The 27,955-nt window shown below is 41.5% G+C and overlaps 1 protein-coding gene across 1 annotated transcript in view; it reads left to right on the top strand.

Annotated features, from left to right (window-relative positions):
• The window catches only part of CTDSPL (CTD small phosphatase like), a 117,205-nt gene extending 89,543 nt beyond the window's left edge, over window positions 1-27,662 (top strand). Inside the window, exons 4-8 of the mRNA XM_054016590.1 lie at window positions 4,324-4,425; window positions 8,451-8,507; window positions 19,423-19,515; window positions 21,595-21,780; window positions 24,704-27,662. Coding sequence (XP_053872565.1) covers window positions 4,324-4,425; window positions 8,451-8,507; window positions 19,423-19,515; window positions 21,595-21,780; window positions 24,704-24,829 — 564 coding nt within the window. The 3' untranslated portion in view covers window positions 24,830-27,662. The remainder of the gene's footprint in view (window positions 1-4,323; window positions 4,426-8,450; window positions 8,508-19,422; window positions 19,516-21,594; window positions 21,781-24,703) is intronic.
• Window positions 27,663-27,955: the final 293 nt, after the last annotated feature.

Raw genomic sequence — 27,955 nt, 5'->3', positions numbered from 1 at the left:
TGAATATACTGAATGGAGAGAGAAGGATGGAGATGCACTTGTTCCCTTCATAACTGCTGCTTAGTGAAAGCAAAGCTTCAAATGGAGAGAGAAGGGAATACAATACTACTTGGCCCAGAGTCAAAGGCAGTTAGCCTCTTTCAGTCTAAGGCCCTTGAGTCCTGTAATATTTTCAGAGATTTTCATTCCCTTCCTGGTTTTGATTTGATCAGCTGCCAGGGAACAGTTATTGGTTCTGTGTGATAATGCATATTGTACTGCTAGTCTTGTCCTGGATTTCATGCCATTAATGCGCCGTACATAGCAATGTCAGTCTTTGTAACAATCCCTGGTTTGTTTTTAGTCTGCAGTAGTCATCTCGGCTGTTCCAAATTCCACCTGAATAATATATTCATTCAGTACTACTCATTACTAAGGGTCAGGGAATGCTATTAGCATATATTTTTCCTAAGATATTTAATTTTGAAAAAAACGGACACAGTGCATTCTTCTCATGACTTTTTTTCTTGGTGGTACTCTATAGATAGAGCTATCTATCTTTTAAAAAAAATTAGATCCTGTTTCATGTATAATGGAACACTTGGTGGTATCATGTCATTTATATCTTAATGGTGCTTCTGGATCCTTTACACTGTTAGTAAAAACACTCTTCATGTAGCAGAAGAAATTGCTATGTAGTTAATTTTACCATGTAACCTCGTAACCAAGGTTGTTACAAGGAGGAGGGAGAAAAATTGTTGTTCTTAACCGCTGAGGATAGGACAAGAAGCAATGGGCTCCAATTGCAGCAAGCGAGGTTTTGGTTGGACATCAGGAAAAACTTCCTAACTGTCAGGGTGATTAAGCACTGGAATAAGTTGCCTAGGCAGGTTGTGGAATCTCCATCATTGGAGATTTTTAAGAGCAGGTTAGACAAACTCCTGTCCGGGATAGTCTAGATAATACTTAGTCCTGCCATGAGTGCAGGGGACTGGACTAGATGACCTCTCGAGGTCCCTTCCAGTCCTATGATGATGCACTTTGAACTGCTTATACACATAGGGCTACTGTTAAATGAAAAAAATATACTAACATTCCTTAAAATGAAAAAGTGTACTACCTTGAGAGGCAGGATGGTCTTATAGCTAAGATACTGAATCTCTGTGCCTCATTTTCTCATTTGTAAAATGGGGATAATACTTTTCCCCTCCCTGTCTTGTCTATTTAGATTGTAAGCTGTTTGGAATAAAGACTGGCCTTCTGTGTTTGTACAGTGCCTAGTAATCTTGGGCCCTGGTTTAGCCTCTGGGTGTTTCTGTAATACAAATAATAAATATATCCCCAGCAGTAAAGCAACTTTTTACTATACGCTTAACTGACCTCCTTGTGTTTGGGTATTGTCAAATCCGATGTATAACTTCTAGTCTGACAGCCCGCACGCTGTGCAGGCCTTATCAACAATGCTTTATCTTGGTTTCATTCAGCACTAATCTAAGTATCAAATAGAATTAAAAAGAAAATAAGAGATTAGTAGATGATTAAGTGGTTTTCAATTTTGATATATCAAGAAACTGTCATTGACTTCCATAGAATCAGAGTTAGATCAACACTGAGCACTTTTGAAAATCCTACCCAGGATACATAAAGTATCTGAAGATTGTCATATTATTTAAATCTGAAAAGTATTTCTTTTAAGAACACTTAGTTAATGAATTAAAACTAAAATTTACTGGGGAGAATTTGCACAAATTTTTACAAATTTGGGCTTCTTACAGAGGTTGCACTTAAGTGTTTGACTTCATGACTTAAAATTGCTTAGCCTAACTTGGGAATTATTTTTCATTTGTCCGTTGGTAAAGTCAATATGGGCTCTTTGTGAGCTTGAGAAGCTCTTTCCTACATATATGAGAAATGCTCTGATAGAAATAAAATGTGATAAGAAAATAGAATTTTTTTATATTTCTAATTGATGGTTATAAACAATATTATTTTAAAAATTATGGAAAATATTTTGCCACACTCTGGCAAACACCAGAAATAAAGCAATGATTGATACAGAATACTCTACTCTTTTTATTATGGTGCACACAGATGTAATCTCATTCAGATAGCCATCCTACTTTGGTGTGTAATATGGTGACTTCACAGGTCTCTGAGGCTACCTCCATAAACGACTATTTTTATTAAGATTAACCTAAAGTCCCATTATTTACTTAGTATTGCCAGAGAGCTTTGGATCCCTAGTAATAGACCAGAATCTGATTGTGCTAGGTGCTGTACCAACATGAACAAAAAGACTGTCCCTGTCCCATAAACTTACAATCTAGATAGACGAAGTACACCTCTACCCCGATATAACGCGGTCCTCGGGAGACAAAAAATCTCACCGCGTTCTAGGTGAGACCACGTTATATCAAACTTGCTTTGGCCCCCCCTGTTCCTTGTTCCCTGGGGCCAGGCTGCACCGCTTCCCGCCACAGGTGAGTGCGGAGGGCGTCCTTTCCCCAAGCTCCCCGCATTCACCGGCAGCGGGAAGCGGAACTCCCAGCCCCAGCCGGCTCCACTCTGCCAGCTCCCAGCCGTGGCGCTCCACTTCCTGCCGGGCAGGTGAGTGCAGGACCTTTCCCCAGCCACCCCCCAGCGACACGACTGGGGCCAGGGCAAGGAAAGCGGAGTGGGCTGGGGCCGCGGCGGGAAGCAGAACGCTGCAGCTGGGAGCTGGCGGGAGCTGGGCTGCTCCTCTTCCGCTGCTGCTGGTGAGTGCGGGGAGGGAGGGCGGGGGGATCCCTTGCTCAAGTCCCCTCCCCTGAGCGACACGTCTGGGGCCGGGGTGAGGGAAGCAGAGCGAGTTGCTCGTGGCCCCCCCCTAATCCCCCAGGCCACTCTGGGACTGCGGGGCCCCCAAAAGTGCCCTCCCACAGCTCCTGCCCCACAGACCCTGTGGGGGGGAGCCCCTGACAGCCCTCAAGATCCTCTGCCTCTTATCGAACCCCCCGGCCTGGCCTGGCACCCTTAATACGCTGCTCAGAGCAGCGTGTCAGAGCTTTACCGCCTTGTATGTGAACCCGCCTTATATCGGGTCGCGTTATATTGGGGTAGAGGTGTATATGCAAAAGGAGAGGAAAGTTAAAACACTGGGGTTGGTGGCATCCCCCTTCCCCCTATCCTATTGTGATTTCAGTATTGTTTTTAACCCCCTACCCATGGGCTTTAACCCATTAAAATATTTAATTTCCTATTCATATTGAACATCTCCACAGTTTATACCCAACCCCAATTTTCCCTCCCTTTCAGAACTAACCCATTCATTTAAACATTAAAGACACCCTTAAGAGTGTGGCAGCATAGCAGTATCTCAGCTTCTTTAAGCATCCAAAAGATGCATCCTCCCCTTCCAGTTCCTTTGTAGTGCTGCTGTGGTAAATGATGACACCTGGTACCAAAGTCAAAGAAGAATACAACGAATGTTGCAACTCAGGATGCTAGGTCAGGCAGTGGGCCCCAAAACTGTGCCCACTCTACCTTCTCCTCCCCCAGCTGAAGTCTGTGTTCCCCAAGATATTGCACCATTTATAGACTGCTGCAGGAGGAAGTTTGTGGAGCTCCCCATTATATTTTGAGTCCCACCTTTGTAATGGGTACTGGCTATAACAGAGCTAAGTTTGATGGAACTTTCATTTACTGTGTTTTTATTCTTGTGATTCTGAACATGTAATCCATGCAAAAGCATTAAATTCAACACTTGACTAGAAATAGTTCAGAGCCCCGTTCTGGAAATGACCATCACTGTAATCTCATTTGACTTCAGAATTGGGGCTTTCCATGCAGTTACTTCATATCAGTGTGCATTGTGGCAAATGGAAGCATTAATTTATGTAAGTTTCACAGTCCTCCTTGCATGCTGTGTCCAGAAGTTTATGCTTCCAGTTGCTGCTTTGGACTCTGAAATGGAGAGCAAGATGAAACTTCAGCTGTCTAGCCCATATTCTGAGGCATGAGAAAGCAGGTCAGTAAAGGTGAGTCTTACTAATTGTGTCCCGTTTCTACCACTGACTTTAGCTACCAAAATTGTTTTGCTACGTTCATCTATATTGTTTAAATTCATCTCCAAAGCATTTGATATTCATTGAAGAAATAAAAATACAGAAAGCAGTTTGTGTATTGCATGAGAGCTTTCATTTCCAGCTGTGTATTGTAAACTGGCAGGAAAAAACCTATTCAACCTTATGACTTGTACATATGTGACTTCCTGTTGCTAACTGCTAGTGAGTAGTGCTGGGAGTGTGCACCTCTGGTTAATGTGCAAAAATTTACATTTTTCATTGTGCTGGTTTTTTTCTTTAGCCACCAGCTAAATACCTCCTGCCAGAACTGACAGTATTGGACTATGGGAAGAAATGTGTGGTCATCGATTTAGATGAAACATTAGTACACAGTTCATTTAAGGTAAATATACTCTCAAGTGGTCTTTTTGCTACTTGATCATGTGAATGTTAGTGAACATGTTATAGACAGTAATTTTCTTAATATATTAACTAGTTTTACAAGCCACCCATGAATGTTCTGGTAATTGGATCATTTTCTTGATTCAATATAGACCTCTCTTCATAGAAAAAAGGTGCCCTGTTAGACCATTTCCTTATAGGATGGTGGTGTTTTTTTGTTTGTTTCCTTCCTCTCCCCCCCCCCCCCCCCCACAGATAGACCTTGAAAGGAGCCTTTTCAGTCATCTCCATCACTATGCATTGTTGCAAGAAAGTTTTCAAAGTTAGTTTGTCATTCCGGATAAATCTGTTGTGTAATCTCTCTCTCTCTCTCCAGAGACGACAAATACACTGCCTCCTTTGGGAGCTGTTCCATCGTCCAGTTCCTACAGTTATTTTCCTGTTTTTTGGTTGTGGTGGGGGACAAGGAGGATAGAATGACCAATGATAAAGTAATGACTACTTCTTGTTGCAAGAGAAAGGCCTGTCTCTAGGGAAATAAGACATTAACTGAATGATCACTCAGTCCTGTCACTTCAGTAGCTAAATATTTCAGCAGGGTTCAGTATTTAACATATGTAGAACTTGCTGTCCTGAAAAACTGACTTTCATTTTCTGAAATGTAAATTCTGCTGCAGTTGAGTCTAGAAATCATAGCTGTGGAAAATGGAATTTCATGGCCTCTGTATGCTAGGTGGGTGTATAATTCTGCTAGAAGAGATTGTGAATATTACATTAATAAATCCTTGGTGCCAGTAAGAACTGTGTTCTGTGCCAGAAAAGATTGCTCCCGATATCATGGGGTTAAGTAAATAAGTTTGTCACCACCTCTACTCTAGTCAGCATATTAAGCATTCAGCCTCCATTACAGGAAGGTGGGTGGTGCATGGCTATTGCTGGTGAGTCAGTCATTTTGAAGCAGAATTTTGAAGAGCTTTAAACATTTCTGTCCTGGAGTGTGTTTGTTGTTCAGGTAGGATGTAGCATTAGAACAGGAGCAGTGACCGTTTCAAATTGGCTCAGAAATGAGATCATCCTTCATGTTCTGCAAATCTGAGGCATTATAAAACATCTTGCTTTATAGGAAGATCTTTAAGCACCACTAGTACGTTTCCTTACCAGGAGCAAGTGCCAGTAACTTAGTAGTACTTCTAATTTTGGTTATACTATATTTTTCATTACAAACATAAATCTTTTATTTTAATCCTAGTAAATATTCAGTTGCCAGACACTTGATGTTGTAAACCATAGTTGATTAGTGGTCTGAATCTGGAAACAGTTTTTCTTGGTTGAATTTAAAAAGACCTTATATGGATATATGGTTATGCATACAGTCATGATACAAAGTCAGGCTGAAATTGTAGGATTGTATAGATTTATAAACTGTTGCAGACTTCAGTGCCAAAACCCTGACTTTTGTAGTCACTCCTGAAGTTATACTTGGGAATTTTCTTAGTGTTCTATCAAGGTAGAAGCTCATTTGGGCTCTTGAGGGAAAAAATACTAATTTTTTGTAAAGCTATTACATTATTTACAGAGGGAGGCCAAAATAGCCGGGGGCGGGGAATGAAGAATATTCAAGAAAGGATGCACGGCACCACAAAAGTAGCAGGAAATCATTATCAATCCACAATGTAAAAACCAGTGTTAACCGAATGCTCCCTAAATTGTGAGTTCTGTGGTTCCTTAGTGAAAATAAAATGTATCTCTCTTCAGGTTATTCTAGCCAATTAATTTAAAATCATTTGAAAGAGTGTATCATCTCCTCAACAATTGACATCAAAATCCCTTGTCCAGAGCAGAGGTTTGCACATACTGAAAAGGTTTCGTGCTCCCTTGCATTCATTTTCAGAGTTGACAATGGGAGTCTGTAAGGGGAAAACCAAATGCTAAAGTAAATGACTGTAGTTATTCTGTAGCTGGCACTCTTTCCAGTGCATCTCAGTGGTACTGGTGAGCTTTGTGCTGCCTTTCATCTGAGATGAGGCCCTTGCCTGCTGCTGGTCACTGAAGAGCTCGTGATAATTTTCAGAAGGGTTGAGTTTCTGTATGTTCAAGCCAACTACCTGTTTGAATAATTGAATTCCAACTACTTAAATTCCTCCTGCAGTTTCCTTTAATTGTGGTATTCTTCACTAAAATGCTCTATGGCAGTGTGCTCTGTTTCACAAATACACCGCTACCTTGATATAACGCGACCTGATATAACACAAATTCAGATAGAACGCGGTAAAGCAGTGCTCCGAGGGGGGCGGGGGGGGCGGGGCTGCACACTCTGGTGGATCAAAGCAAGTTCGATATAACGCGGTTTCACTTATAACGCAGTAAGATTTTTTGGCTCCCGAGGACAGCGTTATATCAAGGTAGAGGTGTATTCTACCCCAGGGGTTGGCTGCTTTTAAGTGGGGAGGTTGTGTGTGATAGCATAAAAATATGTTGAGGCCCTCCAATATGAAATTGCAACTACTTTGGAGGACAGGGTCATAATTCAAAATGATCTGGACAAATTGGAGAAATGGGCTGAGGTAAACAGGATGAAGTTTAACAAAGACAAATGCAAAGTGCTCCACTTAGGAAGGAAAAATCAATTTCACACATACAGAATGGGAAAAGACTGTCTAGGAAGGAGTACGGCAGAAAGGGATCTACGGGTTATAGTGGACCACAAGCTAAATATGAGTCAACAGTGTGATGCTGTTGCAAAAAAAGCAAACATGATTCTGGGATGCATTAACAGGTGTGTTGTGAGCAAGACACGAGAAGTCATTCTTCCGCTCTACTCTGCTCTGGTTAGGCCTCAGCTGGAGTATTGTGTCCAGTTCTGGGCGCCGCATTTTAAAAAAGATGTGGAGAAATTGGAAAGGGTCCAAAGAAGAGCAACAAGAATGATTAAAGGTCTTGAGAACATGACCTATGAAGGAAGGCTGAAAGAACTGGGTTTGTTTAGTTTGGAAAAGAGAAGACTGAGAGGGGACATGATAGCAGTTTTCAGGTATCTAAAAGGGTGTCATAAGGAGGAGGGAGAGAACTTGTTCACCTTAGCCTCTAAGGATAGAACCAGAAACAATGGGTTTAAACTGCAGCAAGGGAGGTCTAGGTTGGACATTAGGAAAAAGTTCCTAACTGTCAGGGTGGTTAAACACTGGAACAAATTGCCTAGGGAGGTTGTGGAATCTCCGTCTCTGGAGATATTTAAGAGTAGGTTAGATAAATGTCTATCAGGGATGGTCTAGACAGTATTTGGTCCTGCCATGCGGGCAGGGGACTGGACTCGATGACCTCTCGAGGTCCCTTCCAGTCCTATAATCTATGAATCTATGAAAGACATTACAAAAAAGGCATTAATATACTTTAAAAATACATCACAGTAATTTTGCAATGAAACAGCTGCAGATGCTTGTGTTTAGCAGCAACTAGAGAGAAACTTTTTTTGTGTGTGTGCTCCTTTTTGAAGACAGCTTCCTGAGGGAATATTTCTCATTTTCCCTGTTTACTTCCTCAGTATATTTGAGCAGCGTGAACACCTGAAGGATGGGGGAAGGGAAGGGTGTTTTAGAATGAGGGGGAGAGCTTCATCAGAAATGGTAGTTCAGTAGTGTAATGACAAATCCCCATCATGAGACAATAGAAACAAATATTAAAATCAAACTATTGAATCCGGGACATACTTTGCATTCTCTCACCATCGTTATGTAAAACAATCCCAGGCCCTATGCAAAATCTGAGTTTAGGCATATTGAAAAATTGCTGTGAAGTGTATTATTCAATCTATGCTCTATGAAGTTTTTACTTTTCAATATCAAAATAGGCAATTTTTCCAGCTTTTTATATTCACTGTGGGGGAGAGATTTCCAAAGGCTCATATTTGGAGTTTTGGTGGAAATTAGGAGCCTGACTGCTGTTGGTGCCTTTGAAAAGCTCCCCCTGTAATGGTATTTACACTTGTTTTTTGAAAATATTATCTTACTTTGTTGTCATTCTTTCTAGCCAATTAGTAATGCTGACTTCATTGTTCCTGTTGAAATTGATGGAACCATACATCAGGTAAGCACTGCTGTTAAATTGGGTTCTATGAATCTATGAACAAATTAGAGTTTAAGACCAGAAGGGACTTGTATGTCACAGGCCAATATCTTGTGCATTCTGACCCTTTGATTTTTTGAGAGTCACTCTTTTCCAGGATGTAGTTCCCCATTCTGTAGGAATGGCCTTGTTCTCTGTTCCTAGATGTATAACTTGGCATTTGGCTGAATTAATGCACAATCCAGATCGCTCTGTATGACTGTGTCTCCTCATCTTATTTAATACTCTGCCAATCTTTGTCATCTGCAGATTTTATCAGTAATGATGTTATATTTACTTTGTACTGCATACAGTTGCTCATTGTTTTGACAAACAGGAACTTAGACATCAAAAATTAGTTAAATATAACTCTTCTGCTTATTTTAAAAGCTAAAAATAATCTGACTTTAAGCACATTATTCAGTAACCAATAATATCCTTAAACTGAAATTTAGCAAGTATTTTGGAATGACTAATTCCAGAGGGAATTGATATCGCCAAACTTTGGCTAAAATAAAAGCTGAATTACTGTGTGCAAAGGATATGTTCTCACTTCTACATAGAATAAAGCAGCTGTCTAGTTTGTCTGTTGCTCACAAGACACCTGAAGCTTGTAAGAAGCAGGATTGCAACTCACATTCTTGTTTTATGTGGCATTGCTTTGAGTAAATGTGTTATTCTATAATTGCACTAATACAGTTCAGTTATCATAACTCCAGAAAAAAGTCACTTTAAGCTTTTTGGGTGACATACTGCATTATATTGTAGCCCTGGTGTTTTGGACCTTGGTTTCTGCGTGTTGGAATATTTCCTCAATCTTAGTCTTTATTCATCATTTATTACTGTCAGTTCTTAATTTTAAAGGATTGTCAGAGATATGGGAATATTTTAATACAAAAAATAGATGATGATTTTCAGTTATTTGACATAGTTTTACAGTTGCCAAAATGGAGATTTTCATCTTCTCAGGCTGGTTAATGGCCTACCTGATGAGTTGTGTCTAACTGCCAGTGTCCCTCTAACTGCTTCAAAACTCTTTCTAGAATCTTCTCCTCAGGACTTTGATATCAATTTCTGACTCCTCTTGTGGATTCTAAGCTTCTCCAAGCATGAAGTGATCTAACGTCTTATTTACAAACATTGTCTGTCCAGGTAACACCTATTTCTAAGACATTTATCATTCACTAAAAGCACAGACCAACAGAGTCAGATTATAAATTGAAATTCCATATAAACAAACATTTTGTAAAAATACTGAACTATGCAAAATAGAATTAAAGATGTATGCCAAGCATTCATGCATTTATATTCCTTCCTCTCGCCCTTCACCTTTTGTCTGTATTTAGATTTTAAGCTCTTCAAGTCAAGGTTCCTTATAGTCTTCTTTGTCTTTCAAGTGCCTAGTCTGTTTAGGATAATATGGACAACATTTTCAAAAGTGACTAGTGATTTTGGGTACCTCCATTTTTGGGACTTCTACTTCAGACACGTTAAGTGAGATTGATTTTCAAAACATGGTGAACATATACTCTCTGAAAATCAGGCCCCTTTAAAGGTATCTCAGATTGAGCATCCAAAAACGGAGGCACTCAGAATCACTAATCATTTTTGAATAATAATAGTCAGTCATAAGTTCATACTTTTGAATAAATAATAGTCATAAGTTTCTCCCTCCAAACAAGTTTCTCCCTCCAGACAAGCTCAAACATTGCAGTTTTTATTAAAACTAGCCTGCACTAGGTACTATAAACTTGGATCCTAATATTCTGATGAATTGAGCCTGCTAATTGGTTAAAATATCTTTTGGTTAAAGCAGTTATATGCTAGATTGTAAAAATAACTGATTACATTTCTTAGCTGTGTATAATTTAGTTGTGTGTGTGTATATATAAGTATAATTCAACCTGAAGAGCTCTGTGTAGCTCAAAAGCTCATCTCTTTCCCCAGCAGAATTTTTGTTTAATAACAATAAAAGATATTACCTCACCCACCTTGGTCCCAGGATAGTAGAGACAACATGGTTACAACACCACTGCAAGCAGTCTTGAGTAATCAGTTTAGTTATTGCCTGCACAAATATTGTTGTGTCACTACTTATCTGAAGACTGTTCAGTAGCCTGTAAAATAAGGTGGTAGTCTTAGGCTAGGTCTACACTACCCGCCTGAATCGGCGGGTAGAAATCGACCTCTCGGGGAGGTGGGAGTAAGCGCCGTCGACAGAAAGCCGCAGAAGTCGATTTTTGCCGTCGTCCTCACAGCGGGGTAAGTCGGCTGCGATACGTCGAATTCAGCTACGCTATTCACGTAGCTGAATTTGCGTATCTTAAATCGACTCCCCCCTGTAGTGTAGATGTACCCTCTGTCTGATTCCTGAAATGAAAGTGTATACATTGCGAAAACTATCCACACAATTGTCACCACTTGACACACTTGTTAAACATCTTAGAGGCCAAAGATTAAATGGGCAAAGGACTGAAATATCCTTTAGAATGGTGGTCCCTCCGCCAGCAGTGATTGTATGCCTATTCTGTGGTGGAGAACTTCAGTTTTTAGGATTATTAATCTTTCATCAGCACTACATTCACTTACAAGGGACAGGAGTATGTATATTTATTATTTTCAGATTTTTTTTTTTTGCATTGTGATCATGTCCAAAGGCCCACATAAGGATTAGGATTTCATTGTGCTAGGAGCTGTACAAACACACAGGTAGACACAATGTCTACCCCAAGAGTATACAGTCTAATTTTGAAGCAAGATGTCAGGAGTGAGTGTGAAAAACAGTAGGAGGAAACATAGTAGGTTAACAATAAGAGAGTCTCATACATTGCACAATTTGATGGCACTATATATGTATGTATCCATTATATTAATTAATATTACATATCAAAACACAAACTAGATTAAAAGAATGTTAGGTTTGAAAATCAAACATTCAGAAATGAAGAAATAAAAGAATTAAGGTTGCCTGTCCAGTCCCCTTCTTCATTCACTACACACCTTCCAACTTCTGCAACAACTTACTGCAGTTAAGCACTAAGATCTGGTGAATGCATGTGCAGTTCTAAAAAACTGCGTCCATAGGGTGTTTTTTTTTTTTTCATGTGTATGATAAATAATATGAAGGGTAATTGGACCTTCCAGAGACTTCCTGTGTTATACTGGACAAGTAATTTTAAACACTGTGAATTTCCATTTCTTCATTTGTAAGATGGGGATAATACTTCCATTCTTACCAGATTGTTAAAAAATTAATTGTAAAGCATTTGAGATCTGGGGGCAGGGGGGAGCCACCTACTTTCCTCAATAGGGAGGGTGAACTTGATGGGGCTAGCAGTGGAAGGAGACACCCTAGCAGTGAGGGAGGGAGACACTCACTGAGTGACACCAAGTAGCTCCTTCCCCTGAGATGTGTCTAGCACCTATTGGCCAGTTGAGGGGGAGGAATGCTGATTGGCCATCATCCCCAGATCCAGGGATTTAATCTGGAGCAGGGGCCACATGAAGCCTCATTCAACTCCATTCCAGCTCCTTTCCTGGAAGAAAAGATGAGCGATATGGTACTCAGTATAGAGGAATTCTGTGCAGTTCATGTGATGTAAAAGTAATCTACCTCTGGGGGAAAAGTAGTATGTAACTATTGTCTATCTAGTAATAATTGGGGGGGGGGGGCAGGGGGAAATCAGATTAATAGATGTCAAGGCTGGATGAGAGGGACCTTTATGATCTAGTGTGACCTCTTGCATAGCACAGGCCATAGAATTTCACCAGGTGGTTCCTTAGTTATTTGTCCGAATCTGTCATCCTTGTATCATGTATAAACTCCTTAAAACAGAAAGATCATTGAACAATTGGGAAGTATTTTATACCCATTTTAAATATGACAGAAGCTCTGAAATGTTATGAAGCTATACAAACAATAGTTAATCTGCTGTGTCAGAAAGCAGTAGAAATTTGTCAAGCAGCAGGTTGTCTGAAAAAATATTACCTTGCCTGAGCTTACACTAAAGGTCTCTGTTTTAGGTAGCGTCTACACTGCGAAGAAAAACCCACAGCACCAAGTCTGAAAGCCTGGGCTCACGGTATGGGGCTAAAAATAGCAGTGTAGATGGTCCTGCTTGGGCTGGAGCCTAGCAAGGGGGGAGGGTCTTGGAGTCTGAGCTCCGGCCTAAATGGGGACATCTATACTGCTGTTTTTAGCCCCACAGCCTGTGCCCACAAGTCCAAGTCAGTTGCCCCGGGCTCTAAGACTCCATGCTGCTGGTTTTTCTTTGCAATGTAAACAAGCAAAGGGTATGTGTACACTGCAATTAAACACCCACAGCTGGACTTCGTTAGCTGGCTCAGGTTCATGGGGCTCTGGCTGCAGGTCTATAAAATTGCAGTGTAGCGGTTCAGGCTCAGTCTGGAGCCTGACCTAGGTGACCCTATGATGGAAGAGGGTATGTCTACATTGCAATTAAAAACCTGTGGCTGACTCAGGTTTGCAGGGCTTGGGCTAAGTGACTGTTTCATTGCAGGGTAGACTTTTGGGCTCGGGCTGGAGCCCAGGGTCTAGGACTCTCCGAGGTGGGAGGTCCCCAGAGCTCAGGCTGCAGCACAATCCTGGAAGTCTACACTGCAATGAAACAGCCCCTTAGCCCAAGCCCGAGTCAGCTGGCAGGGGCCAGCTGTGAGTTAATTGTAGTTTAAACATACACAAGGGTCCCAGAGCTTGGGCCCAAGTCTAAGCATCTGCACTGCAATTTTATAGCCCAAGTTAACTGTCATGAGCCAGCCACGGGTGTTTAATTGCAGTGTAGACATACCCAAAGTTGCATTTTTGTGCTGTTCTGTAATTTTCTGAAGTGCCCTATCTGAAATACATTGCATGTCTTTCAAGTACAACAACTTATCTCTTTCTGATTTTCTTTAAATATCAGTATATAATGTATTAATGTGCATTTGGCTATGAAATACCTTGAATTCTCTTGGAAAGTATAGCAATATAACACATCTAGCAAGCTGTTGTTTTCTTTACATTGTGATCTCCAAGTGACACACTAAGAGCTTGATTATCCTGTCAGTGGCACAGACCATAGCATGTTTATGGGAACAAATATCTAGGAGTACCACTCCAATCCAAGCAGATGCTGTACTGGCTAGATAATAGCATGGTCCTTTTCTCTAGTTTCTAGTCACCAAAATTTCTGGCCCTCCAACTGAGAGAGCAAAGCAAAGTAATCTTGTGCCCTACCAAATTATTCATCAGAAATCAAGGTCAATGAAACACATTTGTTTGAATTCATTAAGTTTGTTTTGAGGAGGTTTATCGAGGCTTGAGATGGGCCCACGCAATACAGTAAATCGTTGTTTCTCAACCTTTTCCATACTGCAACTTTGACATTTTCCATACCAGGACCATCTCTCCCTGTAACTCACTTCCCGTTAAATGGCATGGGAAGGACCAGGTGGTTGTGACACCAAGGTTGAGAAGCCATGCATTTAGAAAGTTTAAATTCTAGTGCCCAAGAGCATCAGTAGGGTATACTCATTTGGCTAGTACAAAGTAGATAACATTTTAAATGAAGTGATTCAGAAGTTTGGAGTTGCTCTTTGGGATGTTCTGTGCACTTGACAATACTCATCATATGTGGGGAATGGGGCTGTGTCACTGTCAACAGTTTCTTCTATAGAGACTGTATAAAGCAAGTTATCAAAAGCTACCATACAGCTTTTGGTATGGTAGCTGTATGGTAGCTTTCGATAACTTGCTTTATACAGTCTCTATAGAAGAAACTGTTGACAGTGACACAGCCCCATTCCCCACATATGATGAGTATAAGGATCCTTAGTATAGGTAGTTCTTTGTCCATTATACAGGTTGCCTTACCTAACTTGATTCATGTCTTACACTTGAATGTTTAGGAGCAAAAAAAGGCAGCCAGCAACAGTTTGATTTGGCCTGGTTTTGGACTGAGTTCTTGTTCCTTACTAGGACTTCGCTCTAAAGTTGCCATACTTTGTAGTGAACAAGGCAATTGGTTGTTCAGTGTTTTAACAGTATATTAATAAAGAAAAAATAATTTTTAGCCAATGAAAATAAGAGAAGTGTTTTGGAAGTTTATTTAGAATACTGTATGTGATTTTTTTCAGTGGGGAACAACTTTAAATACAGACTTTCTCTTCGTAAAGGACTGAGTTCCTCAATTATTCTCCTGGGAAAGGTTGTGACCTGGTTCAAGTAATCCAGGATAGGCTGTGTGCAATCTAATTGGCCTATTCTTGATTACTTGCGCTGGGAGGCAACCACGACAAAGTGAACCAGATACGTGAAGACTGAAGAATCCACATTATTTCCCCCCTTTCTGTTAATAGGAAATGTATACCCGGTGAAATGAAGATTACCGGTGCTTGAGTTGTCTTGGTCAGAGTGTTCTGCTATTGCATGAAGATTCCAAAATTCTAAAACTAATGTTTTAAAAACCAACTATATGGTCCTATTTCTAACATTACAATAAAGCTTGCTCTTCTGTTTACAAATATTTTATTCTTCAAAATTGACACTTTCATATGACAGAGAAAATGTATCTATAAATATACTCTAAAACAGTGGCACTTAATTTGGGTTATGCCACCTGTAACAGTTCTAAACTAAAAACTGACAAATATATGCAGTATTGTAAGACCTTGCCTAAAGCCTGGAAATATCTTTTAAATTTTAATGTCCAAGAGAAGGTTAATAGGTTGATATCCCTTTAAACAGTTACCAGAAGAGAGTGGTAATTAGCAAAACATGCATCTCAAGAAGTACAGATATGAAAGAAATGTTTTTTTCCCTGCCCTGTAGACAGTATGTAAATCTGAGAGAAAAGTCAGGAGTCAGTCAGTCTAGAGACTTGAAATGAAGACATCATATAACAGAAAAAAGCCAAGCCACAAATAAGCATGCAGCATTGAGATTCAAGTCCAGTAACTAACGAAGCAAAGAAAATAATACACTAAATGAGAATGTAAGGAGGCAGAGGAGAAGAGAACTACACTGTCAAATGGAGAAAAGGTTCATGTGAAGTAGACCAAGGGATTTTGTAGTTGAGGATTACCAACACACTTGCAGTTGCTACCAACACCTGATAGGGTTGCCAACTTTCTAATGTCACAAAACCGAATACCCTAGCCCTGCCCCTTCCATGAGGCCCTGTCCCACCGCTTCCACGAGGCCCCATCCCCCTCACTACATTCCCCCTCCCTCGGTGGCTTGCTCTCCCCCACCCTCTCTCACTTTCACTGGGCTGGGGCAGGCGCTTGGGGTGCAGGAGGGGGTGAAGGCTCCAGCTGGAGGTGCAGGCTCTGAGGTGGGGCTGGGGATGAGGGGTTTGGGGTGCAGGAGGGGGCTCCGGGCTGGGGAGGGAGCGAAGGATTCAGAGTGCAGGAGGGGGCTGCGGGTTGAGGCACGGGGTTGGGGTGCAGGAAAGGGTGAGGGCTCTGGGGTGGGGCCAGGGATGAGGTGTTCAGGATGTTGGAGGTGGCTCTGGGATGGGGCCAGGGATCGGGGGTTTGGGGTGTATGAGGGGACTCCAGGTTTGGGTGTGCTCAGTGCTGTGGTAGGGGGTTGGGGCTCAGGGTTGGGGTGCGGGCTTATCTTGGGGGGCTCCCGATCAGCAGCGCAGCGGGGGAGCTAAGGCAGGCTGCTTGCCTGTCCTGACACCATGTTGTGCGTGCCTCAGAAGCATCCAGCAGGTCCAACGCTAGTAGGCAGGGGAGGCAGGAGGCTCCACGTACTGCTCTTGCCCGCTGCAGGAACGCGCGCACACACCCCAGCTCCCATTGGCCGGCAACCGGTGCTCGGAGCCCCGTGGCCCTCTGCCCCTCCCTCAACCCCGGAGCCGAACCTGCTGGCCACTTCCGGAGAGCAGCGCGGTGCCAGGACAGGTAGGGACTAGCCTGCCTTAGCCCTGCAGCACCACCGACCAGACCTTTAATGGCCCAGTTGGCGATGCTGACCAGAACCACCAGGGTCCCTTTTCGACCGGGTGTTCCGATCGAAGACCGGACACCTGGTCACCCTAAAACCTGGTGGTAACTTTTCAGAAAGCAACTTCTATAGGGGAATGCCTGCCCTCCGCCAAGCACTCAGAAACCTTGTTTAGAAAAACATTGAGGAAGTGTGTGTGTGCAAGCAGGAAACAGTTAGGCCTTATCCAGAAATTGGAAGTGGTCCTGTAGAAGGACTAAGAATTCGCACACATAACCAGGTATCTGAATTAGTGATGAGGAGAAAATCTAGTGGCAGGTGCCCGGGTGGCATAAAAAAGAAGAAACAACTGAACTAGGGAGGCATGAGAAGGCCTGGAGTGCCATGTCATAATATGAGGCTGCTTCACTTAGAGCGACACTGCCTCGTTCCAGTTCAGGTCAACTACCTGCTGGCTGCCACAGAAGCCCTGAAAAGGAAACATAAAAGAACTGATTTCAAACTGTATTTCTATTTCAACCAACCTTTATCAGTGAGTTTGTATACAAGAAATTCAGTTTTACTGTAGGTTAGATATGGCTGCCTTGGCATATGGGGGAGAACATTTTATATTGCAAGCACCCACAGTTTAAATGCCTGGGTTGGATTTTGTAATCATAGTCCACAGGAGGAAACACTTTTGTAACCTCGTGAGTGGAGGTGGGGGATTCTTTGTTGTGGTGTGACTGTTAAAAGGGAACGGCACTATTAAAGCACAGAACTTCTCATCTGTGGATACAGTAGAACCTCAGAGTTACAGACCTCTCAGGAATGGAGGTTGTCCGTAACTCTGAAATCTTCCTAACTCTGAACAAAGCACAGTTCCTGCTCCAGATCCAGCAGGTGATACTCTAGGCCAGGATTCAGCAGCAACTGAGTTCCCTATTCAGCCCTGGCATGAGTTTGCAAACTTGGCCCCCTCCTGGCAGAGGGGGTGTGAGAGAGAGAAAATGGGGAGGGGTGTGTGTTAAAAACAGTGTGTCCTCCTCTGAGGGGGACAGTCAGGGGGAGGGGGCGGGGTCCAGGCTGTTTGAGGAGGCACAGCCTTCCCTACCCAGGTGTAGTGTATTCCCCTCCCACTTCCTGCCCCTGACTACCCCCCTCAGAACCTCCAAGCCGCTCCTTGTCCCCTGACTGCCCCTCCAGGACCCCACCCTATCCAATCCCCCTGTTTCCTGTCCCCTGACTGCCCCAACCCCATCCACACCCCCGCCCCCTTACAGGCCCCCCCGGGACTCCCATGCCTATCCAACCGCCCCCGTCCCCTGACTGTCCCCTGGGACCCCAGTAGCACATTCCTATGGGGAGTAATTTTAATACACGACACCTGCCCTCCATACACTTTCAGAACCCCGATGTGGCCCTCAGGCCAAAAAGTTTGCTCACCCCTCGTTTAAGCCCTTATGATGCACTGTCCCTTCTCTTCCCTTACTGTTTTTAATTTTTACATTATGAAGTTCAAACTGGTGTTTCCATATCTTTCTCTTTCACTGTGTCTATGTATGGGCTCACTGCACTTTTGCCTTTTAATATCACTGTTAACCTACTTAAAATAATATGTTAGTCAGTAAAAATCCCTTAAATAACACACAAGGCATTAAACCGGTTCAGTTTTGAATGTTTTACCTTATGATGGAGAAACCTATTTAATTTACCGGGCTTTTGCATTTAAGAGAATTTCAGCATTGTAGATTTCTTGTTAAAGTGGGAATTGCTAATTCAGTTCTATCAAGAACCTTTATCAAATTGTAGCAAGCAAGATAAACAACATAATTGTTTAAAGTAAATATTTAACTCTCCCCCCCCCTCCCAGTTTACTGTTTTTGCCCAATTGTAAACTTTCTGGATTGGGACTGTCTTTATCTAGGTATCTTATATGAACACCAAGCACATTGTTGGTGCTTAACAAATTTAGTAATGGTATCAATTGCAATAAACAACTGGTTCTTGCTGCAAAATGGCAGCATGGCTCCTTTGCTGGAGCTACTGCTGCCTGAAAAGAGGAAAACCCAGATGATTTACTGTATTTATGACAAAGCCTCAACTGAAGAGTTTTTACATGCCCAGTGCAACTCAAAATATACACTGGAAACTCATTTCTCCAGTGAAGAGGCGAAAGCTTGTATTTTATTAATGGGTTTGGAAAATCAATTAAAAGCAGCAATAGAGTATGTTATTTGACATCCAGAAACAAAATTTGAAAAGAAGTATTTTATTTACAGAAGAAAAGGAAGAAGTCAATACATTTCAAAGCTCCTCCCAACACAAGATAAAACTTTCCCTCAGATGTTGTTTCCTCTCAAGAATTGAAGAAATGTTCAAGAATTGAAGAAACATAAGCATCAAAGAGTCATGCTACTTACTGGTGCTCAGGCCCAGGTTTTTAAAGGTATTGAGGAGTTGCTACGATCAGTTAGCAATGCCTAGCTGGTTTAGGAGCCTAGATCTCCTTTTCAAAAGGGGTTTAGGTACTTAGGAACCTAAATCTAATCAACTGTCAATGGGATTTTGGCTCCTAAGTGTCTAAATCTCTTTTGAAAATGAGATTTAGTCTCCTAAATTAGTTAGGAACTGCAACACTGAGCCTAGCAAGGTCTAAATATCTTTTAAAATGGGGGTCGCAGTTCTTATTGCTTTGGTGCCCCGTTACATGTCTGTCTGTCTTTTCAATTTTAAGAGTGTATCTTTCCAGCAGGGCACAGTATTACCAGTGTGTAGTCAGCATGGAGCTACCAAGTACATATGTTCAAATATTTCATTATTTAATATTATGCTTTCTTATATCAGCCTTTTCCTTCATCTGAGCCTCCTGTGTCACATATTAGTTCTACCTGTCAATTTTAGGCTAACTCCAGCCTTTTTGGCTTAAGCCTCATTTGACCTAAACAGTTATTGTCATTTCAGGTCTATGTATTGAAACGACCACATGTGGATGAGTTTCTCCAGAGGATGGGAGAGCTCTTTGAGTGTGTACTCTTCACAGCCAGTCTAGCCAAGGTTTGTCGTCGTCTCTTCCTTCTCTTTAGTATTTTTAATGCTGGTTAGTGGACATTTTGGTTGGGTTTTCTGTGGATGATTGTTTTCCTCACTAGGTATGATCTTAATTTTTCCCCTTTTCTGCTTCTTTGCCTGACAGTGTGTACTTTGTCTGCTAGTGTGTGGGTAAGTGTTTCCATGGTAACAGTATCACATATGGGCTTGTCTCATAATGTAGCCTCCATGCATTGCTCATGATGCCAATATGAAAGGCTTACAAGTTACCATGGTTATAGTGGAAAATTAGAACAAATAGTGTACAAGATGAAGCAGCATATTAAAGCTGGGCATGAAATAAGGTATGCTGTATCTAAGCTGTGTAATCAGACAATAGTTCAGAAAGTACTTTGGTGCAGAAAACGTAGGACACAGATGTCTGAGATGTGGATGTTCAGTTATAATTTTGGTTGAGACTATTAAATGCTCTCCGTAAAGCTTGAGCTGTTTAGCATCTGAAAAGCTATATTTTGTGCCCTTTTAGCTTTGGTGAAATAGCATCTTATGTAAGTAGTTTTGTAGTGGACAGTGCAGCATTAGTTCTGCAATATTTCCGGTGGATTTGTATTTGTGGTTTTGATTTTGAAGTGAAATCAGTTGATTGGTAATTTTTTCAATTATTTTTATTTAAATATCTTTGGTTTAGTAACTCAAGTTAAATTCTAATCTTTTTGTGGCTTTCCGTAGACTCTAGAAGTGGGAAAGACCTGTTAAGTCATCTAGTTCATCTTCTTGTCAGTGCAGGATTGTGTGTTTACCAATATTGTGTCCAGTCAAGTTCAAAAAGCTCCAAAGCAGGGGGTTTGCACTAGTTCTCTTGAAATAGCCTTAATAAAAGGAAAGGTTTATTGACAGCAAGATCTGTTTTGCTTGTTGTTCAATTTAGAAAAGGCCCAACAAATGATCAATCATATCCTTCAAAGAATTTGTGCTAACTGTAATTGTCGAGGATATCCGCTCTTACAATCTGGTTTCCTGTCTAGGGGTACGTCTGCGCTTACCGGAGGGTCCGGCGGCAGGCAATCGATGTTCTGGGATCGATTTATCGCATCTGGTTAAGATGCGATAAATCGATCCCGGATCGATCCCGGAAGTGCTCGCCGTCGACGCCGGTACTCCAGCTCGGCGAGAGGAGTACGCGGCATCGACGGGGGAGCCTCCCTGCCGCGTCTGGACCCACGGTAAGTTCGGACTAAGGTACTTCGAATTCAGCTATGTTAATAACGTAGCTGAATTTGCGTACCTTAGTCCAAAGTGGGGACTTAGTGGGGACCAGGCCCAAGTGTCTCTCCCCTCACACCTTCTTGGGCCATTACTATCAATTCTTCAGTCAAAATTCTTTTCATCATGTGCTATGGTACTTATATTATCTCTGAGGTGTGATAGGTAGCACTCCTTTCTGTGTTGGCATTATTCAAAGGAATGTTACAAATGGATATTTTTATTAGATATTTTTGCCTGTCCGCTCACAGCTGGAGTGTGCATGTTTTGGGGATCTTCAAATCCTTTGCTGACATCACAAGTCAACATGCATTATTGACAAAGGCACATCATAAATTAGGCAAAGTCAGATGCCTCCTTCATTACCCTTGACTTCACAGGTACATGGAATTGAACTTGGTACGAGTAGCTGCAGAAGTGGCGTTGTGTGCTCTAGATTTACCATTACTTTTTCATGCATTTTTTACAGTAGCGTTAAGTGAGATCTCTGAACTCATCGGCTTCTAGGAGTTAAAGGACAAATGTAAAGAGCCCATGTTGAGGTGTGTTAAGATAATTAGTAAATCACAGCAAGCTTTACAGCGCAAGTTATTTTCTTTCTGAAAGATAACTGTACTGCAGTGCGGTTATCAATTTATTAATAATTTTAGCTTTGCTAGCACGTAAATTAATGTTGAGGAGAAAAAGATGAAGCAAAGCAGATTGTAGTTCTATCTATAATTGTCCTTAATGTTTAGTTCTAGGAAACATTGCTGTACCCACAGGCATGCAATTTCAGTTTTTTTTTTTAACTTCTGAATCATATTAACTTTTGTCTTTAAGTATGCGGATCCAGTAGCAGACTTGTTGGATCGCTGGGGTGTGTTCAGGGCAAGACTCTTCCGAGAATCCTGTGTTTTCCACAGAGGAAATTATGTGAAGGATCTGAGTCGACTGGGAAGAGAGCTGAGTAAAGTTATTATAGTGGATAACTCTCCTGCGTCTTACATCTTCCATCCTGAAAATGCAGTAAGTAGTCCCAAGGAATAACTTTCTCTCTTTGGTCTTCCATGGCCAGGATTCCACATTCAAACAATATTAAGTACCGTATATACTCGATCATAAGCCAGTTCGTTTATAAGTCAACCCCCCCAAGATGGATGAGTAAAAATTGACATTTTTTTTATAACCCGTTCATAAGACGACCCTATAATTCAGGGGTCAGCAAACTTTGGCTCCCGGGCCATCAGGATAAGCCGCTGGTGGGCCAAGATGGTTTGTTTACCTCGAGCGTCCACAGACACGGAGGTAAACCTAAGTAAACAAAGTGTCCCGGCATGCCAGCTCCTTACCATGACAGGCCGGGACAGCAACTGGTGGGGAAAATTTGGGGGGTGGGGGAGGGAGGGAGAAGCTCGGAGTCAAGGAACTAGCCCCTGTGACCACCCCCCACATGACCCCACCCCTAGCCCAGGACCCCCCACACTCTCCCCATCCCATCCCTTCCTACCTTATCTGGGGCGGGCCAAGGAAGGATGTCTCTGACCTGGCTGGAGCTGCCCCGGCAGGCTGGGCAGCGTGGCCGCAGCCTGCTCCAGCAGGCCAGACCGGGCAGCGCGGCTGAAGCACGTTCCATCAGGCTGGGCTGGGCGGCACGGCCGCAGCGGGCCAGGCAGCGCGGCCACAGCCTGCTCTGGAGGGTGGGGCCAAGTGGCACGGCTGCAGCCTGCCAGCCCCGGAGCTGCAGCTGCTTCGGAGGCTGGAGGGAGAGCAGCATGGCCAGAAGCGGAGAGACTCTGGCCCCGCCTCTTCCCTTTTGTCTCTGCTGGCTGTGCTGCCTCTCCTTGCTCCCTCTGTTGGGGGGAGGGGCTGTGTCCTACCACTCCCTCTCTATACCCGTTCATAAGCCGACCCCCTTCTCTGGTGCTTCCCTTTTTTACTAAAAAAATTCGGCTTATGAACGAATATATACGGTACTCAAATTTACTTTCAAAGTGTTAACTAGTGTCAATAGCATCGTCATTCTCTGAAACATTAAGTAGAAGATCGGGTTTTAGTGCTAGCTACAACGTAGTTAGATATAGGCCAAGCTTCTCCACGCTACTCTGCCAATTCATCTTTCTCATGCCTAGCTCTGCTTCAATTTTTAGCTTTGGGCATCTTCTGAAGGGACTGCTAATTGTACAGAAAAACACCAAATGGTGTGATGTCCTTATAACCACTCCCGGTACAGGTTGTTAGAAGAGAGGATATTCACCCCAAAACCTTTAAATGATTTTTATTTGTTTAATGGTGATTACAATAAGAGGGGCTTATTTGAACTGCTTTGGGTACTCTTTTCATATGAGTGAAGTTATTTTAATAGACAAGCTAATAACTATTTTTACTGGCACAAGTTGAATACCTGTCTTTGTGGTTTTTTATTTATATATTTTCCTTTATTGTGAATTAAGATTGTATTTGGGGAGAATTGGCAGACCTGACGCTGCTTCCTAACCCTCCTTTCCTTATCTGCTAATTAGAATTTCTGTTATGGGTCATTCTGTGATTAGGAATACCAGTCAATCAAATTATCCAGCTTTAGAAATAAAGCGAAGGGAAGAGGGTGGGTTTTGGTGATAGTATAAATGCCAGTAATACAGATATTTCTCACTCAAGGAATTTCTTCGTATTTCCTTTTGGAGATTGAGAGTAGAGATCCTTGCTTTTGGGATGTGCAATTCACATGAAGCCTGGAACCCATTGGAAAGCTTTTGCAGTTGGGGATTGCACAAACAGAGACCTCTCCATCAACCACCACTCTCAGTATACACGCATACACTTCTCTTGCTAGTCACCTAGCAAGCTGGGGCTCCCTCTAGTTCCCTTGAAACATTAAGTTGCTCTCAGGCATTTTCTTTGTTTTTGAGGATTATTTTATTGCCAGTTGTTCGATTTAGTGCAGCTTTTAGCCGATATGGTAAAAAGTGAAGGTTTAAGGAAAGATTCTTAAAACATCGAATTTCCAAACTCAGGCCCTCAAATCCTGATGCCTTGGATGCTTGAGTGAGAGACATTACTTGTTTAGTGCCACATAAGGCTTCAGTTTACCAGCTCTGCATGCAAGGATCAGAAGCCTCAAATCTAATCCATGCTGATGGTTAAAAATCAAAGCCAGCTCCAGACCACTTTTTGATGTTATAAAATCCAGTGCTAAGAAGTTATCTGAGTCATTAAATCCTGTGTGGAAAAGCGCTATAAGCTAGTGGCAATTCCAGTCTCTGGAGGACCAGAGAATGAGACTAGCTCCAAAACCGACTCTAATGCATTACTTCAGTAAGGTCCCATAATGGTAATACACAAAATTCTTCCCTTGAGCCCACTCTGCACCTTTATGAAGCATTATTCTCTGAACCTTGCCTCAAAATCTGACGTACAGTACAGAGCAGTTGGGTATTTATTGTTCAAATATTTCCTTCTCAATTACACTTCCGTAAGGGTTTCTTGCTCCATGCATAGGCATCTATACGGACAGTACGCTAAGGAGAAAGAAAAGAGACTCACCTGTAATTGGAGTTTTTCCAACTAGATTATCGGTGTAGAGTCATAGTCTGCACCCTACTTCAGGCTATTCTGGATTCTAAGGAGGCAGAAGACATTGAAGGGGAGATGTGCCGTGCCTCATGTAACCTTGCTTGGAACAGTCCACATCTGGAAAGAGAGTCTGCAATTAGCTTTCCAGAGGTTCCAGTCTTGATGTGGGTGTGCAAGTATATCTTAAGGAATGTGGGTCTGAACTGGCAATGTACTTGAACCTCAGTTACAGGTGAGTAACTTTTCTTTATCATGGTCATTAGCTGCAGGTAGGATGCCTGCCAGTAGGTGCTGTAAGCGAATATTCTGAGGTAGATGGAAATTGTGCATGTGTTCTTGATATAGCAACGCTTCTTCTATTCTTCTTTCTCTGTTTCAGGTGCCTGTGCAGTCCTGGTTTGATGACATGACGGACACAGAGCTGCTAGATCTTATTCCTTTCTTTGAAGGACTAAGCAGAGAGGAAGAAGTTTACAGTATGCTTCACAAACTTTGCAACAGGTAGCCCTTAAATCTGACTGCTGCTGGTTGATAGCAGTTGCTACAGACTCTTTCTCCATCTCTCACAGCTCTTTCAAACTAAGCGTTGAGGAGGCTGCTCCTGTCAGAAGTGCTACTCTTGATCTTCCTGTTACATTGTACACGAAGGACAATCATGAGTGATGCTAGTAAGCCTTCAGAAGCCTGACATCCTAAGGTCACGTGTTCAGACTACTTTTTTTAAAAAAGAAAAAAAGAAGCTATTTTAAATGGGACTCTTTTAATGACTTTCGTAAGTGGACACGTTTTACTGGATCAGCTTTTCTTAAAACATGCCAAAAAAAGAAGCTTGTTGTATTTCAGCAGTCAAATTTCTCCCCCTCCCACTATGCAGACAGTTTCACCCTCTGCTTAGAGCAGTTGACCTGACTCTGAATTTTTTTCTTACAGAATGAAGTGCCTTTTTGAATGTTATTTTAAGATAAAAGTTCATTTTGTATAAGGTGTATTTCCAGACATCTTTTAGTCTTGTATTGTCTAAACGCTTTAAAAAGGAAAAAGGAATTTTTTATAGAGCACTGTAATATATGGTAACAAAGGAAAAAGTTGAAACAAATAAGCTGGGGTCCTGTCTCCATGGTGATGTTAAGTATTAATTACATTTTGTCATGCTCAGAAGGTTTAGGAGTTTGGGGAGGGGTGATTTTGGTTACAGGTTTGTGTTACTATGGTCTTACTCATGTTGGACACAGTTTGAACATATCTGCAGTTGTTTGGGTATTAGAGTATGATAGAATTGGAAAAATGTGGTGGGAAATAGATCTCAAGCACCTTTGATGTTAGATGGATCAAGTTCTATTATCTCTGCTTGCGCACAACTGCCATGCCTCTCCAATTTTTTAAAACATCATAATGAGAAACCTATTGGGGGGGAAGGGAGGGAGAATCTATTTATTGATCTAAATTCTTTTGTTACAAAAACCCATCTGGGTAAGCTGGATTCGTGCTGAGCTGTTAAGAGTATTTTTTTCTCTGAATTGTTGCTACTGTATACTCACCAAATGGAGCTGACCATCGGCTGCTATACTGTTCTTTGCCACTGTGCCTGCGCTACAAAAACATTTGCTGTAAGCTGCAAATTTGGGCAATAAATGAAATGCAGGTGATATACCCCACCCTTATGTAGTAAACTTGTGGTATATGACATACCAGATAACTCAGTTAAAGGTGACCTGCAAAGGACTTTGAAAAATGCCTTTTGCTCCTTTATGCACCATAAAGAAGCAAAACGGAGGCATGAGCCCAATTTATTTTAAAGTAGGGGCTTTTTTTTTTCCTGCTTGTATTTTTCCTTAGAAATGTCAGGAATGTTAACTGATCTTTCCTGGTTTTTGTTGAACACTTGTTGAGAGTCTCAGATGCAGATTGGGAGCCATATCACCCCTGCTGGAGGTGTGTTTAACTCAGAATTCCTTTCTCTAATGTACTCTTTAGGCTTTGGAGTTAAATAGGTGTTAACTTAGAATGTTAAAAACAATATAAAAATCTCACTAAAAATCCTGTCTTCTCAGTTCACTTGGTTTTCATTCATTTGTGATGTCATAATTACACTAGTTCTTCATCCAGGATAGACAAGACCTGAATTTCTGATGTTAAAAACACGTGTAACTTTTGTTTGTAAGCCTTTTGAAGCAAAAGGGCACAGCCCTTTTTTTTCCTTTTCCGGGTCACCTTTTAACCATTTTTGCACCAGTAGAAATCTAGTCATACAAATTAGCCGTATTTGGCAGGCATCAAGCAAAGTTAAACTAATAATTTGGTGCTTTAATTTGCCTACTGTCAAATGCCGCAGGGTAGATACAAGTTGCCTTTTTACAGGTATGACCAATAGGAATTACAAGAAGCTGACCTAGATTGTCATCCTTGGCTAAAACATTTACTAAGCAGCTTAATAAATTGATTCCTAAAAGGGTGGGCCAGCCTACATAGGCCTGGAATAGATTATCACAGGGGCAGTATAAGACTGAGAGAGGACTTGTCTCTTTGCAGTGCAGCTTTGCACTGTGCTCACAGTGTTTCACCGTGAGTGTGTTCTAAGCAGTACCATGACATTTGAGTCTGTACAGCATCACTTTTTTGTTCTCTTACCAGTTGTCATTACCTTAGTACTGTATGTTTCTATGCCAGAACTAAATTCTGACCATTTAAAAAAAAATCTAGATGGTTTAAAAGGACGTATGGATTCTGGTTAGTCCATTAAATTTGCATTCAATTTAAGATCTTTAGTTTTGTTTTTGAATACAGAGTAATGAAACCGTAAACTGCCAAAAAGTTGTTCTCTGAGTAGTATTTTTAACTGTATTTGTGACCTCTGTGCCTCAGATACAGTCTGCAGGGAAGTATTCAGGTTGTAGTTTATTGTGCAGGTGTGATGAGAATGGCTGAAAAAAATTCAAAGATTTTCATACAAGTATTAGACCAAACAGTCTTACCAATTAGACAGTGAATAACCCCTTCATGAGACATTACCCCATTTAGACAGTTGTGATCTGTTGTAGATAAGACAAACCATGTCATTAGCTGTTCACATTTATAAAAGCAGTGATTTCATGAACCCAGTTGCCTTAAATGTCTGTGAATGAATGTTGATATTAAAGTGACTTGTATTGTTTTGAAATCAACATGTAATGGACAACTGAACTTCTGTTCCCACATCTGAAACCATTTTAATGACTAATACTATACAATCACTGTCTTTATGTTGTTTCTGTACAGTTTTAATGCAGTTTGAGTTTTTGTAATCCACAAAGTTCCAGAAAAAATTTGGCTTCATAATTTCAACTGATAAAGCATATAAAGTAACACGCAGCTCTCAAAAATGATAGAATCAGGGGTATAACATAGTAATATTTCTGAACCATGCTAATATTGTAAGTGCATTTTATATATGATTTTTGTTTGAGTTCTAATCATGGTAAGTTTCACTCTAGAATGTGAGAATATTTTTGGATAATACCCAATTCCTTCTGACATCAAATGGGGTGGTTGTTTAAGATCAAGTTTTGGGTTTCCGAAGTGTCTGGATTTTTTATAGTATGTGAGCAACTATCATATATACCTTTTTTGCACTTTATTTTCCCACTTAAAAAAT

This window comes from Malaclemys terrapin, chromosome 2, assembly GCF_027887155.1.
Source record: "Malaclemys terrapin pileata isolate rMalTer1 chromosome 2, rMalTer1.hap1, whole genome shotgun sequence".
Lineage (NCBI taxonomy): Eukaryota > Metazoa > Chordata > Testudines > Emydidae > Malaclemys > Malaclemys terrapin.
The sequence above is the reverse complement of the archived record's forward strand: the minus strand, read 5'-3'. Positions and strand labels throughout refer to the sequence as shown.